This window comes from Nannobrachium achirus (genome assembly GCF_963921795.1).
Source record: "Nannobrachium achirus genome assembly, chromosome: 9".
Classification (NCBI taxonomy): domain Eukaryota; kingdom Metazoa; phylum Chordata; class Actinopteri; order Myctophiformes; family Myctophidae; genus Nannobrachium; species Nannobrachium achirus.
The window spans coordinates 30,282,954-30,298,562 of record NC_137818.1 but is presented as its reverse complement, the minus strand read 5'-3'; the positions used below and the strand labels follow the sequence as shown (position 1 = coordinate 30,298,562).

The following is a 15,609-nucleotide window of genomic DNA, read 5'->3' as shown; positions in this document are numbered from 1 at the left end:
TGTCCATGGAGGAACCAAAGTTCTCAATGGCCTCCCCATGTTCAGCCACGGTCGTGTTCAGCGTGGCGACTGCAGGACGCAGCTCCTTTCCGAAGTCATCAATCTTCTTCAGTAATTTCTTCTCCAAGCCAAGCATCATGGGTTGAATAAAACCATCCATAAACTCTTTCAGTGATTCCTTGAGGACCTCACGCAGCATGCTCTTTGTAACCGGAGCGTCAGCGTCGCCCTGCATTGCGCCGGCCATGTTGTCAGCGTTTGCGGTCGGAGACCTGGTACTCCTCGACCTCGTGTTAATCGTATTCGGCATGAAACACGAAACAACTGCAAAAACAGACGCTCACCAGTGTTTTGGGCGTTTAAAGTCTCAAAAGAACTATAAAGGCAGTAAAAAATGGGCTTAAAAAATGTGAAAACTATGCACCTCCACAGAGCTCAACAAACGCGTCCTACTCGGTCGCCATCTTGTCGGAACTCCTCCATATCTGTTAGTTGAATGGCATCTCATGCCCTCTGACACCCCATCTCAACCTCTGAAACGTTGCCAAGCCACTCAAGCTGAACCCAGGATTAGATCCCACTTGAATACAGTGTACTGTATGGCAAGGTTCCAAGTGAAAATTCAGAGGATCATTGTGGCTCCCTGACTTTGTAACTTTGTTTAGAAGAGCACTTCCTGAGGTTGTTATTATTATAATTGGCTATGGCATTGCTTTATGTGTTTCCTCTGTGTGTAATACATCATTACTGCTCATTATGTGGAGAACTAATGACAGAATAATGACAATGCTGTTCTCTGCTGTGCAGTGCTTTCTATATCCATTGTAGAGCCTCCTTATTACAGAACACCTTGACCACAGGGATTGTTTGGCTTTAAAAAAAAGTGCTACGGGTTGTTTTGTCCCTGTAATGACGCTGAGCAGTGAAATGCTGCCTAAATGAGTATAATTATGGTAATATCAGCCCTTCTAATGTGCTGTATCATTAGCTGCACTCACCCTCCATATACCTTTTTGCACACTATCCCTCTCCCTATATGTGATTTTAGAATCTATTTCTGTGCATTTAGAATTTGATGCCATCTGCACTTGTGATACACTACTTGCATAATAAAGAAATGATTATGAATGCTCTTGTGTCTATGCCGGTTATGGAAAACCGGAGCACACTGGCTGGCTTCATTTCTAGACTTATTAGGATTCAGTCTGCGCTTTGCTTTTATATGGTGCTTCAGAGCTTTTATGACTTGGCACACAGCGTGGTTAGAACTCGCAATAGGGAACAGTGAGGAAGCAATGTTCATTATTTTGTTTGTGCCATAATATTTCTACATATCTGTATAGCTATATACTGTATATCTGTTTCTAACTATCTTTGTTTCTCTTTGTCCGTACTTTACTTTTTTCAATCTAGGATTGTGCCACAATGCAATTCTGTGCCAACAAATTGGACAAGAAGGACTTCTTTGGAAAGTCAGACCCCTTCTTGGTCTTCTATAGGAGCAACGAGGATGGGACGTGAGTTTGATACTGTCTCCGGGCTGTGGTCTCTGAATTATTGGCTTTTGATTTGGGTCTATTAAAACAGAAGCAGGACGGCTTAGCATGGAGTTCAAAGGGGGAAGGGACAAGAGTTGGAGGCAATTTGTTTTAGATTCCTCTGACTCAATTTCACATTAAAGTTCAATTGATGTGAAGAAGACAGAGGCACATTCCAAAAACAAACTTAACACAGAAGGAATTGTTATTGGGTTTTGGGCTGTTGGTTGAAGTTTGTGCTTGTGCACCGCTAGGTTTACCATCTGCCACAAGACTGAGGTTGTGAAGAACACGCTGAACCCTGTGTGGCAGCCCTTCTCCATCCCTGTTAGAGCTCTCTGCAATGGAGACTACGACAGGTAAGACTCTACTCCTTCTTCTTTGTTGATATCATTTTGGTTTTCGATTATTAGATCATCACCTGTGCTATCCAGAAAACCTGCGATTCTCGACCTTTGGGCCAGCGCCGCTGTGGGCTGTAAGGATATTGCAGGTGGGCCCCCAAATAATTGGCAAAACACAAAGATTCTATTGTAAAAAACCTTGAAGAATTAGTTTTCATTGTGACACACGCACGCACGCAGGCACGCATGCACGCACGCACGCACACACACACACACACACACACACACACACACACACACACACACACACACACACACACACTTTGGCGAAAAAGCAGTAGCAGTGATCTGTGTGATGTTTCGGTAGAAATCAAAGGAGCATAAGATTTTCATTTCCTGCTGTTGTTTTTAATCTGCAGCTCAAATGGAGAGTTATTATAGGCCTGTACCTCTGACTCACTGCTAGTCACACAACTGTCAATAGCGTTTCAGCTCAGTCTCCTATTGGCTCCTACATAGGCGTCCCCTAGCACTGGGCAGGAGTGCTGACAAGCAGGAAGCCACTTGACAGGACCATAAAAAAAACAGTGTGAAGTAGGAATTGATAGAACAGAGAGATGGAGACAGAGGAAGCTAGTGAGAGAGAGAGGGGGGAGAGAGAGAGGAAGGACGGTTGTATTATTTCCTAGAGAGACACTTCTCTGTGAGGCAGGTGGTGGGAACATCTGAGGCCCCCTGCTGTGTGTGTGCGTGTGTGTTTGTGTGGACATGAGAGCGAGGGGAGTTGTGCAGCTCTATGAGAATGGAAGTAGACACAGCGTGTCAGAGCTAGCCTCCTCCACCATGTTCACGCCCCCTAGGAGCCAGAGCCTGTGTGCCAGCCAGCGCAAGTTCCTCTCACCGCTGCTGTCTGCTCACCTGTGTAGTGAGGATAATTGGCATAGAAAGGTGCAGTGCAGTGGTGGAAAGTACAACTAAGTACATTTACTCAAGTGATGTTCAATGAGGTGTTTTTTTACTTTGCTTGAGTATTTCCATTTTTCAGTGTTTTACATCTCAGAGGCAAATAGTGTACTTTTTACTCCACATTATACAGTACTATTATTCAAAAACTCTAGTTACTTTATATAGATTTAGATTATTATTACAAAACATACATTAACCAAGTAAAGCCCTATTTTATACTTTTTCTATTCGAAAATGTTGCGATGCGAGATCATGCGACACGTCAGCTATTTTCGAAAGAGTTTGAAAAATGAGGAAAACTTTTGAGAAATCATATGAAATGGGACATTTTATACTTATTTATACTTTAAGTATGCAAAATTTAGATGCCAATACTTTTGCACTTTTACGCAGGTAACATTTTGTAAACAGGACTTGAACCTATTTCTACATTGTGTATTGCTACTCTTACTTAAATTTATCTCAGTACTTTTTCCACCTCTGGTGCAATGGAAGCATAAACAGATGCTTGTTCCATTTGAGAGTTGTGATGGAGGGAGATGATTCGCTGGCATTTTGTTAGTCACGTTTTCAGTCTGAAACTTGGGAGGGGAGGGGGGGGGGGGGGGTCGGTTTGGTTGTGATTAATCTGAAAAATATCAAAATTTGTGACATTGGCAGTTGCAATGTTGTTATCATGACAGGCAAAAGATTTTTAACATGGCCCTCTCCTATGCAAGGAATTTTGGTGTTGTTTACCAAACCTGGCTGACCAATCTGGTTGTGTGGGAGAAGGTAAATCAGGAAATGTTTACAAACTCTATAGGCAGTCCTTTCCCCAGTTCCCACAATGTTTTGGAACCTTTTAATACACTGGAATTATGTTGAAAAAGTTGCTCCCACATGTGTCACAGTTTTTTTCATGCTTGCCTTTGCTTGGAATATTTAAATTTATATTTTTTTGTTGTTACAGCAATATATCTGTTTTCTTGTGGGCCTCTTTTGGGGGAAATAATTGGTACCCAAACGGATGTTCATTCTTTTTTAAATAGTTTATTTTCTCTCATAATAGCACCTCCAGCACATCTCACTATGTACCAGCATTGATAATGATGTGTGTTCTGCAAGCTGCATACAGTACCTTGCCAGTATAATGTACAAGCCAGCAATGCATCTTCAAAAACATTGCATTGAAAAACTGTGTGTAGGCCTGTGTTTTAAATGCAGTATTGACTCATTCTCCATTCTGCGCTTCAGACTCTCACTATGGGGCTGTTTTGTTCTCAACTTGTGTGCAAATCAAAAGGCATGAAATGGTTCTTTGGATTGCTTCTGCACAGTTGTGTCTCACATGTAGCTGGCCACGGTTTGGCTTTAATATTTATCACAAAAATGAAATGTTTCCCCTTTCCACTGAAACAAGCACAGCATGTACAAATTGATGTGTGTTGCTCTGCCACGAACTTGGGCAACAATCAAAATAACTATACTGTACCATATCTAGAAACTACCGGTAATACTGATAATGAGAATTTGGCCCCAATTTCTACAGTATGCATCATCATATGTCATATCAATTGAGGCTCAAAACCAGGGGAAATGCAATGCATGGATTACAGCAGTGGTTCCCAAACTTTTTAGCTCAAGACCCAAAAGAGAAATTAGGAGTTTTCCCAGGACTCAAACTAGTGAAAACAGCAGATCTACAATCTCACAACACCTCGCTTCACGCCTCTTTTTTGGGAATGTTTTTATTTTATTTTTATTTTTTATTGTGACATAATAATCATTTTAAAAAATGTCTTGGCCCACTGTTTGAGAAACAGTGGATTACAGTATGTACCATTTAGTTTCATGTAAGGGAATAAGACCTTGTTTGAACTTTGAATGTGTACACTGGAGACAGAATGAGTTCAGGTTTACTTATCAGGGCACAGTATTTTCCCTACGTTCACAATCCACTGGACACATGATTGACAGAAGCTGGGGGCCTTAGTCAGTGATCTCTCTATCAGTGCCAGGTGAGGAGGAACTGTTTGCCCTGCTCTTAGTGAACAGGTTCCTTCTCAAGCATACTGTACTTATTTTGGCTTCTCACCTTCACACTTATTTTAGAAGCTTGTAGAAATATGCTCCCTCCCATGAGGTTAGTTGTCTTATCTGTGGCAGACATGGGGAAAAACACCTTTTCCAAACTTTCAGCTCTTCTATCAGTCTGCTCTCTTCCCTGTAGAGATGGGATCTTTGCATGTGAAGTTGTTGTTGTTGTTGTTTTTTTCTCAATGAATAATTCAATAACATCCTTGCATTAACCACACCGACAGTCTTTCGCTCTTTTGATAAAGGAGCGTCGGGAGGGTTAGCGACTCACCCCATGGAGGTTAGGGTTAGGGTAAGAGTTGGGTTTAGGTGTCAAAAATATGACACGTAGTAACAGCGAAACGCTCCCAACCACACCAACCCTAGCGTTCCTATTCATAGTAAGCGAACACTCTGTGAAAATAGGCAAACTTTTGGCGATAGTAGAAGATCTACAAGCTCACAATACAATGCAACATGTTGACCCGGCTGTTTTAGCTATTTGATGTAGATAGATAGATAGATAGATAGATACCTTTATTATCCCAAGGGGGAAATTTAGTTGTCCAGTAGTAGCACAGCAGTATACAGTTATTTACAAAGTTACAGAGACGTAAGAAAGATAGATAAGAGGGAAAAAAACAAAAACAAAGACAAGAGCAGTACAGTACCAATAAGGAGAAGGTGCATCAATAGAGGGGGGCGAATAATATATAAGTATATATACATAAAGTGTCTTGCAAAAAGACCATAGCAGTCAATGCTAGTTAGTGCAAACAAGTATCTCACTGTCATTGTTAAACAAAGCAAAAATACTCAGAAACTACCAACACTAAGAACCTAATAGTGCAGTGTCAAAAATCAGTGCGAAAAAACGAAGAAACTAGGAAGCGTGTCACCGCAAGGCGCACCTGAGCACTCTTCCTGGAAGGTCCTTAGAGTTCAAAGTCAATACAGCAATTGTTCCTTAGAGGTCAAAGTCAATACAGCGATGGTTCCGTAAGTCTAAGTTAGGAAGGGAGACCTTTTCAAGCGTCCGTTATGTGTCTCGTTGTACAGCTTAAGGGCAGCCGGTACAAAAGATTTTCCTAATCTCTCACATCTCCGTACTGGGTAGGTAAAGCGGTCGTTTCCTCTCTTACTCCAGTAACTGGTGATCTCTAGATGGAGGGGGTGGGAGGAGTTCTCCAAGATGGAATCTAGCTTCTTCGCAGTGCGCACCCTGGTTACTTCCTCCACCCCCTGCAGAGAGGACCCAACGACAGAGCCAGCTTTCTTCACCAGTCTGTTTAGGTTAAACGTGTCACCTGCTCTGTTGTTGCCACCCCAGCATGTTATGCCAAAAAAGAGGACACTTGCCATGACAGACTGATAGAACATCTGTAGCATCCTATTGCACACCCCAAACGATCTCAGTCTTCTCAGGAGGAACAGCCTGCTTTTCCCCTTGCTGTGAATCGCCTGCGCGTTGTCCGACCAGTCCAGTGAACTATTCAGGTGTACTCCGAGGAATTTGTAGTTATCCACGAGCTCAACCACCTCACCGTTAATGGTGCTTGGCACCGGGGGGACTCTCTTGGAGGTGCGGAAGTCCACCACCATCTCCTTAGTCTTGCTTGCGTTGAGCTTGAGATGGTTGTCCTCGCTCCACTGCACAAAGTCCCTAACCACACCATCGTGCTCAGCCGTGTTGTCACCCGAGATCTTGCTGATCACTACGGTATCATCTGAGAACTTCTGCAGATGACAGGTCTTGGAGTTGAAGCGGAAGTCCGATGTATAGAGAGTGAACAGGAAGGGTGAGAGCACAGTTCCTTGAGGGGCCCCCGTGTTGCTCACCAGCACATCGGACCGACAGCCCTGCAGTCTCACAGACTGTGGTCTTTCTGAAAGGTAGTCTGTGATCCATGCCACAAAGCCCTTGTCCACCCCCATCAGCGTAAGCTTCTCCGCAAGCAGAGACGGTTGGATAGTGTTGAAAGCACTGGAGAAGTCAAAAAACATAATTCGGTAGCACTTTATAATGAAGTACCTCAATAAAGGCTAATTAACAGCTAATAAGGCACTTATTAACAATGAATTAACAGCTAATAAGGCACATTAAGTCCTAATAGTGCATTTATAAACCCTTTACTATGCACTTATTATGAGATCAATTAACACTAACAAATCCTTAATAAAATCTTTATTATAACAGTATAAACAATTATTTAAGCCTTTATTAACACTTTATTAGGCAATTTAAAGCCACCTATTCTAAAGTGGGAACACATCGGGTACACCCGCCACTCTGACATGTCGGAAAGGAGACATGTCAGAGTGGCGGGTGTACCCGATGTGTTCCCACTTTAGAATAGGTGGCTTTAAATTGCCTAATAAAGTGTTAATAAAGGCTTAATTAATGACTTGTTGTTGTTTATACTGTTATAATAAAGATTTTATTAAGGATTTGTTAGTGTTAATTGATCTCATAATAAGTGCATAGTAAAGGGTTTCTAAATGCACAATTAGGACTCAACCGACATGTCAGAGTGGCGGGTGTACCCGATGTGTTCCCACTTTAGAATAGGTGGCTTTAAATTGCCTAATAAAGTGTTAATAAAGGCTTAATTAATTGTTTATACTGTTATAATAAAGATTTTATTAAGGATTTGTTAGTGTTAATTGATCTCATAATAAGTGCATAGTAAAGGGTTTATAAATGCACTATTAGGACTTAATGTTCCTTATTAGCTGTTAATTCATTGTTAATAAGTGCCTTATTAGCTGTTAATTAGCCTTTATTGAGGTACTTCATTATAAAGTGCTACCCATAATTCTGACTGTGCTGCCCAGATCTTCCAGATGGGTGAGAGACTTATGGAGCATGTAGGTGATGGCGTCATCAACCCCAATATCAGCCTGGTAGGCAAACTGAAGGGGGTCCAGGTGATCACTGACCGCCGGTCTCAGTAGGTTCAGAACCAGCCGTTCAAAGACCTTCATGACCTGTGATGTCAGGGCGACTGGTCTGTAATCATTGAGGACCGAGGGACGGGTCTTCTTAGGCACTGGGACAATGCAGGAGGACTTCCACAGCTGTGGTACCTTCCCCGTCCTCAGGGAGAGGTTGAAGAGATGCGTGAGGGGGACAGCAAGCTGCTCCGCGCAAGCCTTAAGCACCTTAGAGTTGATGTTATCAGGTCCCGCTGCTTTCCTGGTGTTGACTTTTCCGAGTTGGCGCCTCACTTGCTCGGTGGTGAGAAACAGGGTGGGTGGGGGGGGGGGGGATGGTGCAGGGGAAGAAAGAGGGCGGCAACCGAGGTCACCGTTTGACCCAGCCACTGCTTGTTGAACATTAACAGGAGCACCGTCAAACCGATTGAAAAAACGGTTCATCTCGTTTGCCAGCTCCTCCGTGCCTGACACAGTAGAGTTGGCATAGCCGTACCCCGAAGTACCTCAAAGTATACTGATGTACCTCAAAGTATACTGTATACGTAGGGTTTTTAAGTAGTTAACTCTGTAGTCGGAGGTTGGAAAATGATCTCGCCATCTCTCTAACTCTGCTAAGTTTATTGACTATTACGGTACGGGACAAGCTAAAAATAAGCGGTTCATCTTTGAACATGATCTTGTGACAGCGAGTTATCAGCTAATGTCTGTTCCACCATGTCCGGCACCTTTGTACAGCGGTTTTCAGGAAGTCATCTCGGCACCACTGGAAAAGAGGGTCTCAGCCCCCCGAAGTGTGTTTTCCGAGAATAAAATCATGGTTGAAATGAAACGAATTGTATTTGCGTTTCACTCCCCTGCTGATTGCATTCACAAAGACTCTCATCTGCGTGGATGCAAGGGCTTGTGCTTTCTCAGAGAGCAGGCTTCCTAAGACTGATTTAATTCAGCTTCTACTTAACGGTTGATAAGCGGTAATGGCTTGTTTTCACTGCTTAACCAAACGCACACAGTGAGGAGTCCGGTAGCTTATCTGCATCTCTTAATTAGTCCAGAGACATTCTAGGAAGGTTCTGTGAGATTTCCCTTGAAGGGCCACATGTTAGATCAATGTGCTCACTAACAGTAATCCTCTTCTCCTTGGCTTTCCGTTTCATGCAGGACGATCAAGGTGGAAGTGTATGATTGGGACAGAGATGGAAGGTATGAACGTACGCACGCACGCACCTACAGTACACAGTACTACACACACAGATAAGGTCTTGATTACTACTTGGGTTGAAAACATGGCACAAATATCTAATGTATGTGATGGTAGTGATATCAGCAGGTGTTGACTACAGCCTGAAAACCATATGTTTTAACCTTATTAATGTAACTTCTCCAAATCTCCAAATGAACCTAATTCACTTTCAAATAACTACCATCGCCCATGATTGTTCAACCCCAAGGGGTTTGCGACTTTGCGCATCAGATCAGACTGCACAAAATATTTGACTTTGTGGTTGTTGTTGTTTTTCTTTTTATGTGTGTTTTTTTTCTTATTTTTTTACATTCTAGCCACGATTTCATTGGTGAATTCATCACCAGCTACAAAGAGGTGTGTCGGGGTCACAGCCAGTTCAACAGCTATGAGGTGAGTTCAGGTTTAAGCTCAAGACTTAATTGTTCCACCAGGGGTCATTTTGCTGAATGCAATACATGCATTCCACAAAAAGGAGAACATATCTCTGTCCGTCTGAACTATTTTTAAATGATCCACCTATAATGACATTCCCAAAAATAGGGATGCCAGGTTGAGAAAAAAATAATAAAAATAAACAGTGTTGTGTTTGTTTAGGTTTAAGAGTGACTATAATACCCATGGAATAGTGTCAGCATAAGAGACTGAAAGAGGGTGTACAAGATCACATAGACCTACTGTACTATATCGTCCCTCCCAGAAACCAGCTACCTTCATTTTTTCTTCTTTTCCCCATAAATCAGTGAACAGCCAATGAATGAATGAACCAATGAAAAGTAATAAAAAGCGCTTCGGCCAAAACCTGTGTAGTCCTCTTTTTTCATAAACCAGTACTATTGAATACCCTGTGTGTTGGTTAAAAATATATTGAACCGCCTTGGCCATAACCTGCTAACTCCACTTGAACATTGAACATTTTGGAGTCCCAACAGCAGAGATATGCCATTACAATAAACTATATGATCTAGTATTAGTAACCCTATATGGCCACTATAGCCTCTCCTTTATTGGACCTGGCTAGCCCATCAGTCTCACATGTTGCAATGTAGGCTGGATGAGGTTGGACAAGATGAGAGTCAAAAAGCAGAATGCAACAGAACAGAATTTGTGATTGGAGTCCCCTTACACAACGCTTTGTGGGACTGATTGGGTATTACGCTTAGGCCCCGGGAGGACCTTGCCAGGCCCTGCTCATTAAAACACTTGCCACGTTATATTAGCTTGTGGATTAGTCATGGAGGCGGCTTGAGGAAAGAGGGAGTGTTCCTGGTGGAAGTGAGAAGGAGAGAGCAGGGGGTATGGAGCGCTGGCAAGGCGGATCTAGAGAGAGAGAGAGAGAGAGAGAGAGAGAGAGAGAGAGAGAGAGAGAGAGACGGAGAAAGACAGAGATGGAGTAAGTGAGCAAATGGTGGCATGCAGACTTGCCCTTTTCCGCTGCTGACATGGCAGAAGCAGGTGCATTTATTAACCTTCAGGAGCCCTTGTTGGATTCCAATCAGGAAGCTGGAATAGGACAGCTTCTTCACTTTTGGCCCCTCAGTCCCCCAGAAATGCATGAACTGGAAAGCATGGCTGTATGAACCTAATGACACTGCCTCTCCCACTGACGGTTTTGAATAAGTGTCAGGCCAGTTAGTTCTACCCCTTTGTAGATCCCTGTGCGCTCAATCCCTCATACATACCGTAAGACCTGAGAGCCTTAAGTCCCTAAGGTGTCCTGGAGTTGGCCGTAGCCTATATGCTAACAGGGGAGCGGTAATGGAGAGTGATGGCTTTGCAATTTAATGTAACCCATGGCAGGGAATGATGGCCGTGGTGCTACAGAGCATGGTGTCAGGTGATGAAAGGAGTAGCAGCAGGATCACAGAGGCGGAACAACAGAGGGTGATGGGTGCCCATAAGGGAAGGAGCAGGCTAGAAGGAACAGTCCTGCCTTTGACATAATATTCAGAACTGTTCACCCCAGGCACATCCTTTAAGTCGTATGTACTGTACATACAGTGGTATGTTCAGGGATGTTTGGCACTAATGGCTTGGCCCTGGATATTATAGCCCCTGACCCTTGCCTCAAGCCAAAATACTGTCAAATACTGTGAGGTTTTATTTTATAGTTATTTAATAGGAACACTGTTCCTATTAAAATTTGCAGCCCATAAACGTGTTTACTGTGTGTGTGTGTGTGTGTGTGTGTGTGTGTGTGTGTGTGTGTGTGCGTGTGCGTGTGCGTGTGCGTGTGCGTGTGCGTGTGCGTGCATGTATTGAATGTAAGCATTCCAATAAAGACCAAAAATCAATCTTCTGCAGAATTAATGTATTTTATTGGAAATTGGGGGCTGCAAATGCAGCATTTATAGCACACACAGATGCGCACGTGCGTGCGTGCATGCTTGTATGGGTGTCTTATCTGATCTGTATAGGTACGTACATAACACATTCTTGTATAACAGGGAGTTAATGCAATATATAACCTGTAACTGTGTGTATGTGTATTACTTGCCCATTTACTGTTTATTTGGGATTATATCTTTCAGACAGCATTATACAAGTTATGGGACAATATTCTGTTGTCCCTGGGTTCTGTGAGATGTACAGTGCTGCCTCTCATAAAGTCTCCCTGAATAATCAGTGTTCGCCCTACAGGCGTGATCAATGCTATCTCTCACTCACCTACTGCAGTTATTGGACTTGCTCCCAATGCACCATTACCCTCCCAGATATGCAGGAGGAGCATAAAGATGTTTTTATAACTTGCCCACGGGTGAATAAAAAGGATTGGGCTGGAAGTTTACATTCTCTCTCTCTCTCTCTCTCTCTCTCTCTCTCTCTCTCTCTCTACCTTGCACTGATATTAGGTGGTGAATGCCAAGAAGAAGTTGAAGAAAAAGAGATACATCAACTCCGGGACGGTAAGTGTGATGATCGAGGCAGCCCCTTGCCCCCTCCCCCTGCATTTTTGGTTGGCTGCAACAGGCAGGCCAGACCTTCAAATGTGTCAGTGTGTGTGAGTGACTGACTGGCCAGTGCTGTGCTGCAAAAATTATAATAATATACATACAGCAGGGTTCCCCAATAGGCGGCCCGCGGGCTACTATCTGGCCCCCACCAACCCCAGTACACTAGAATATCGTCGATGTCGGGTGGAAACCTCGTATCTCCAAATTTGTACGTTCTTTCGCAAAGTAAAGACCTGCTTCATCATACAAGGCCGTCGCACAAAAGTAGTGAAAACAGCAGATCTACAAGCACACAACGCCTCGCGGTGCGAGGCGTTGTGTGCTTGTAGATTGGCTGTTTTCACTACTTTAAATCATTTTTAAAATGATAAATGCAAAACGAACAGTTTTGGACATACAAGATTTTCACCCGACAACGACGATATCTGAACTGTCGCTAGCGGGAACGCCACCGTCGCCCCTGCAATGTTGTGGCCCTCGGCTTGGTACCCTAGACATAATAAGTAGTCCTACTATACTTGTTGTGGTCGTTGCAAATGTCATATCTTTCATTGGTTTTATGGTGATATAGGTTTTGGCCTGGTTTTTGGTGGCTTGTGCAGTTTTCAGACTGGAATAGAGCTGGGAATTGACTGATGTGATCTGGCAGGACTATTATGGTTAATAAACAACCTTTTCTTTTCATTTGAGGCTGCGGTTGATGCTGCTGTACTTGAATAAATACTGTATCCCTGACCCTTGGTTCTAGTAAGCCTGAATGAGCTCACATGACCAGTGATGATAACCCCAAAACCTGACATTTCAAATTCAAAAGCTGTCCAGGGTTTTATACACAGTCCGGCCATACAGGTATACTGTACAGTACAAGGATTGGACCATACCTTCATCTAGAAGTCTCCGCTAAATTGTTTGATGTAGCCAGAAGTTCAGCTTTCTTAATACCTCTCGCTCCATTTTCAATCCCAGAGCTTACAATGCAGATTGGTGAAGATGTACTGGAGGAGGAAAACATTCTAATGGCCCCAAATCAAGGCTGAATAGCAACGAGTCCATAATAATGCATAAAGGGACTCCTGTCTACATCCTATTAGTGAGCGCCCATGACTGATGTTTATGAGAGAAGAGAGAGACAGCATTGTTATTGCCCAAGCACTGTGCTGCTCTATCTGATTGCACTGACTGCATAATTAAAGTCAGAGACAATTCATCCATCACACTGGCCCATCAACTCACAGTCAGATGGATGTTGGAATGGTGGCTTCCTTGCTAATATGTCACCCAACGCCTGGATAAATCACGTTATGGGTGGTTAGCCCCAGGGCCAGCCGCTAATGTGTAGATTGGTAAATTGTGTTTTGCTTAATCACCAAGATTCAGCGCTACCATTAGACAATCAGTTTGGTCTCCATTTCCCAGGTGTCGGTGCTGTCGTTCAGCGTGGAGTCAGAGCACACGTTCCTCGACTACATCAAAGGAGGGTGAGTTTTGTATGCCGTCTAATGTCGTTAGGTTTGTGTGCAGTATTGCCCAACAGCCTTGCTTCCACACGGTGACACCCAATGGGTTTATTCCATTTCATGGACAGCTCAAATTACTTCCCCGTGTAGTTTTACTGCACTTGTGAGTGGCTGAAACAGAAGCACTGAGGTATTTACATCAGTCCAAGAGCCAACACTGCTCTACCTCAATACAAGACCCAGATTACTGTGCATTTAGATGCATCACTATAGCTCCTTCTGTCTGTCTGTCTGTCTGTCTGTCTGTCTGTCTGTCTGTCTGTCTCTCTCTCTCGGTCTGTGTGTGTGTGTGTGTGTGTGTGTGTGTGTGTGTGTGTGTGTGTGTGTGTGTGTGTGTGTGTGTGTGTGTGTGTGTGTGTGTGTGTGTGTGTGTCTCTCTCTCTCTCTCTGACTGTCTCCCATGTCCACTCAATGCCTGTAGCGGTCCTTCTGTTGCCCAAGAGACCCCCATACTCTCCAGTGTTAAGAATTGCATTTACTTTTAAGTGGCCTGGAATCGTGACTACAGCCTGTCCCCAAAGGAGAGAGCCTACTCTGTGGCTCCAGCCACACTGTGATGAATATGAATGATGGTGATAAAATATGAAGAGGTTCGTAGTGCTTAATTAAAGGCGGCCAAACCTGTCTCTGTGGATCAGCGGCTGCCCAGAATTGCAGCTTTTACTCTGTGTCCCAGATCTGTTCTGTTGGTCCCTCCCTGGCCTGCACGAATGTACACGCGCACGCGCGCGCGCGCACACACACACACACACAAACACACACACACACACACACACACACACACACACACACACACACACACACACACACACACACACACACACACGCACACGCGCACGCAGATTTAATTCGAACCTCTTCTTGGAGCAACATGTACCATCACCAAAGCTGTCATAGCGTCACTCTGGGAGAAACCTTGAATATCCCTTTATATCCCTGGAATATTACTTTCTAGGATTATGGAAAAAAGAACCTGTGTCTCAGTGGATCCATCCAAGTTATTATTTAGTCACATGCTGTTAGTGAACTTTTCATTAGTTCAATATTTATAAAACCCACCGTCAAACGTAACCACTTTTGAAATGATAGAAATAGCGGATGCGACATTTTCAACCATTTTCATGTACCGTATTTTGTCTGCAGACCACCTTTTGAAAAGGGTTTTCTTTAAAAGCAGAATACTCATGAGAGAAGTTGAAGTGGTTAAAGTGTTCCTCATTTTGCTGGGGGCCACTGGGGGTTCTTTAGAAAGAGGGAGAGGCAGATGAGAAGGAGGGTGTTTTTTCTTTTAAATTCTTTCTTCTTCTTAAGTGACAGTGTCTAGTTGGTCCCAGACACCAGCCGGCATAAAAACCAACAGTTAAATATTGATTTCTTCCAATTGCAAGTGTGCTTGCCCTTCCACCATTCATTTTGCAACGAGTGATCACTATGTTCAATTTTAGATGAATCCTTTCTGTTCTTTCTTTTTTCTCACTGGAGGGGAAAGAGTGATTTCTTTTATCCCCTCTTCAAAAAGATACGACCTAACGGTTCAGAGTGAAAGGTTTTTTTTTTACTGTTAATGTTCAAGTGGGAAAGGGAATTATAATAGAGGTTACTAAAGGTCTCAAAGCTGCCCATACTGTTCCATTCTGAGAGCATAATGCAATATTTATATTATTTTTCATCAAAGAACCATATTAAAATGTTTCTTTTTAAATTAAATCTTCAATGAGATCACCCAGGGTAATGATTAAGGTTTAATAGCTTCATAATACACCACACTAATGTAAAGTGATATTGGTCCCATCACCAGACTGCAGTCTGCTGCTTAAACAGGATAGAGATTTATATTAAAGCTGTACTATGTAACTTTCCTGTTCTAAACCGAATTTGAACCCTGCATGGTCTTCTGCGCCATTGCTGAAATGTTTGCAGATGAACTAACAGAGCCTGCCTGCTTTTGACCTTAAGTTCACAATTCTAATTATGTTATTGTATTAAAAAAGGGTCTTCTTTGACCTGAAGGTCAACATTTGTGTCAAAACAGAAACAGGATCGTGTCAAAGGTCG

General features: G+C 43.2%; 1 protein-coding gene across 1 annotated transcript in view; it reads left to right on the top strand.

Moving 5' to 3' along the window:
• Positions 1 to 15,609, top strand: part of cpne5a (copine Va) — a gene marked incomplete at its 3' end in the record, with an annotated part of 99,603 nt that overhangs the window by 68,142 nt on the left and 15,852 nt on the right. Inside the window, exons 8-13 of the mRNA XM_080733956.1 lie at positions 1,414 to 1,517; positions 1,793 to 1,897; positions 9,002 to 9,043; positions 9,401 to 9,476; positions 11,936 to 11,989; positions 13,454 to 13,515. Coding sequence (XP_080590082.1) covers positions 1,414 to 1,517; positions 1,793 to 1,897; positions 9,002 to 9,043; positions 9,401 to 9,476; positions 11,936 to 11,989; positions 13,454 to 13,515 — 443 coding nt within the window. The remainder of the gene's footprint in view (positions 1 to 1,413; positions 1,518 to 1,792; positions 1,898 to 9,001; positions 9,044 to 9,400; positions 9,477 to 11,935; positions 11,990 to 13,453; positions 13,516 to 15,609) is intronic.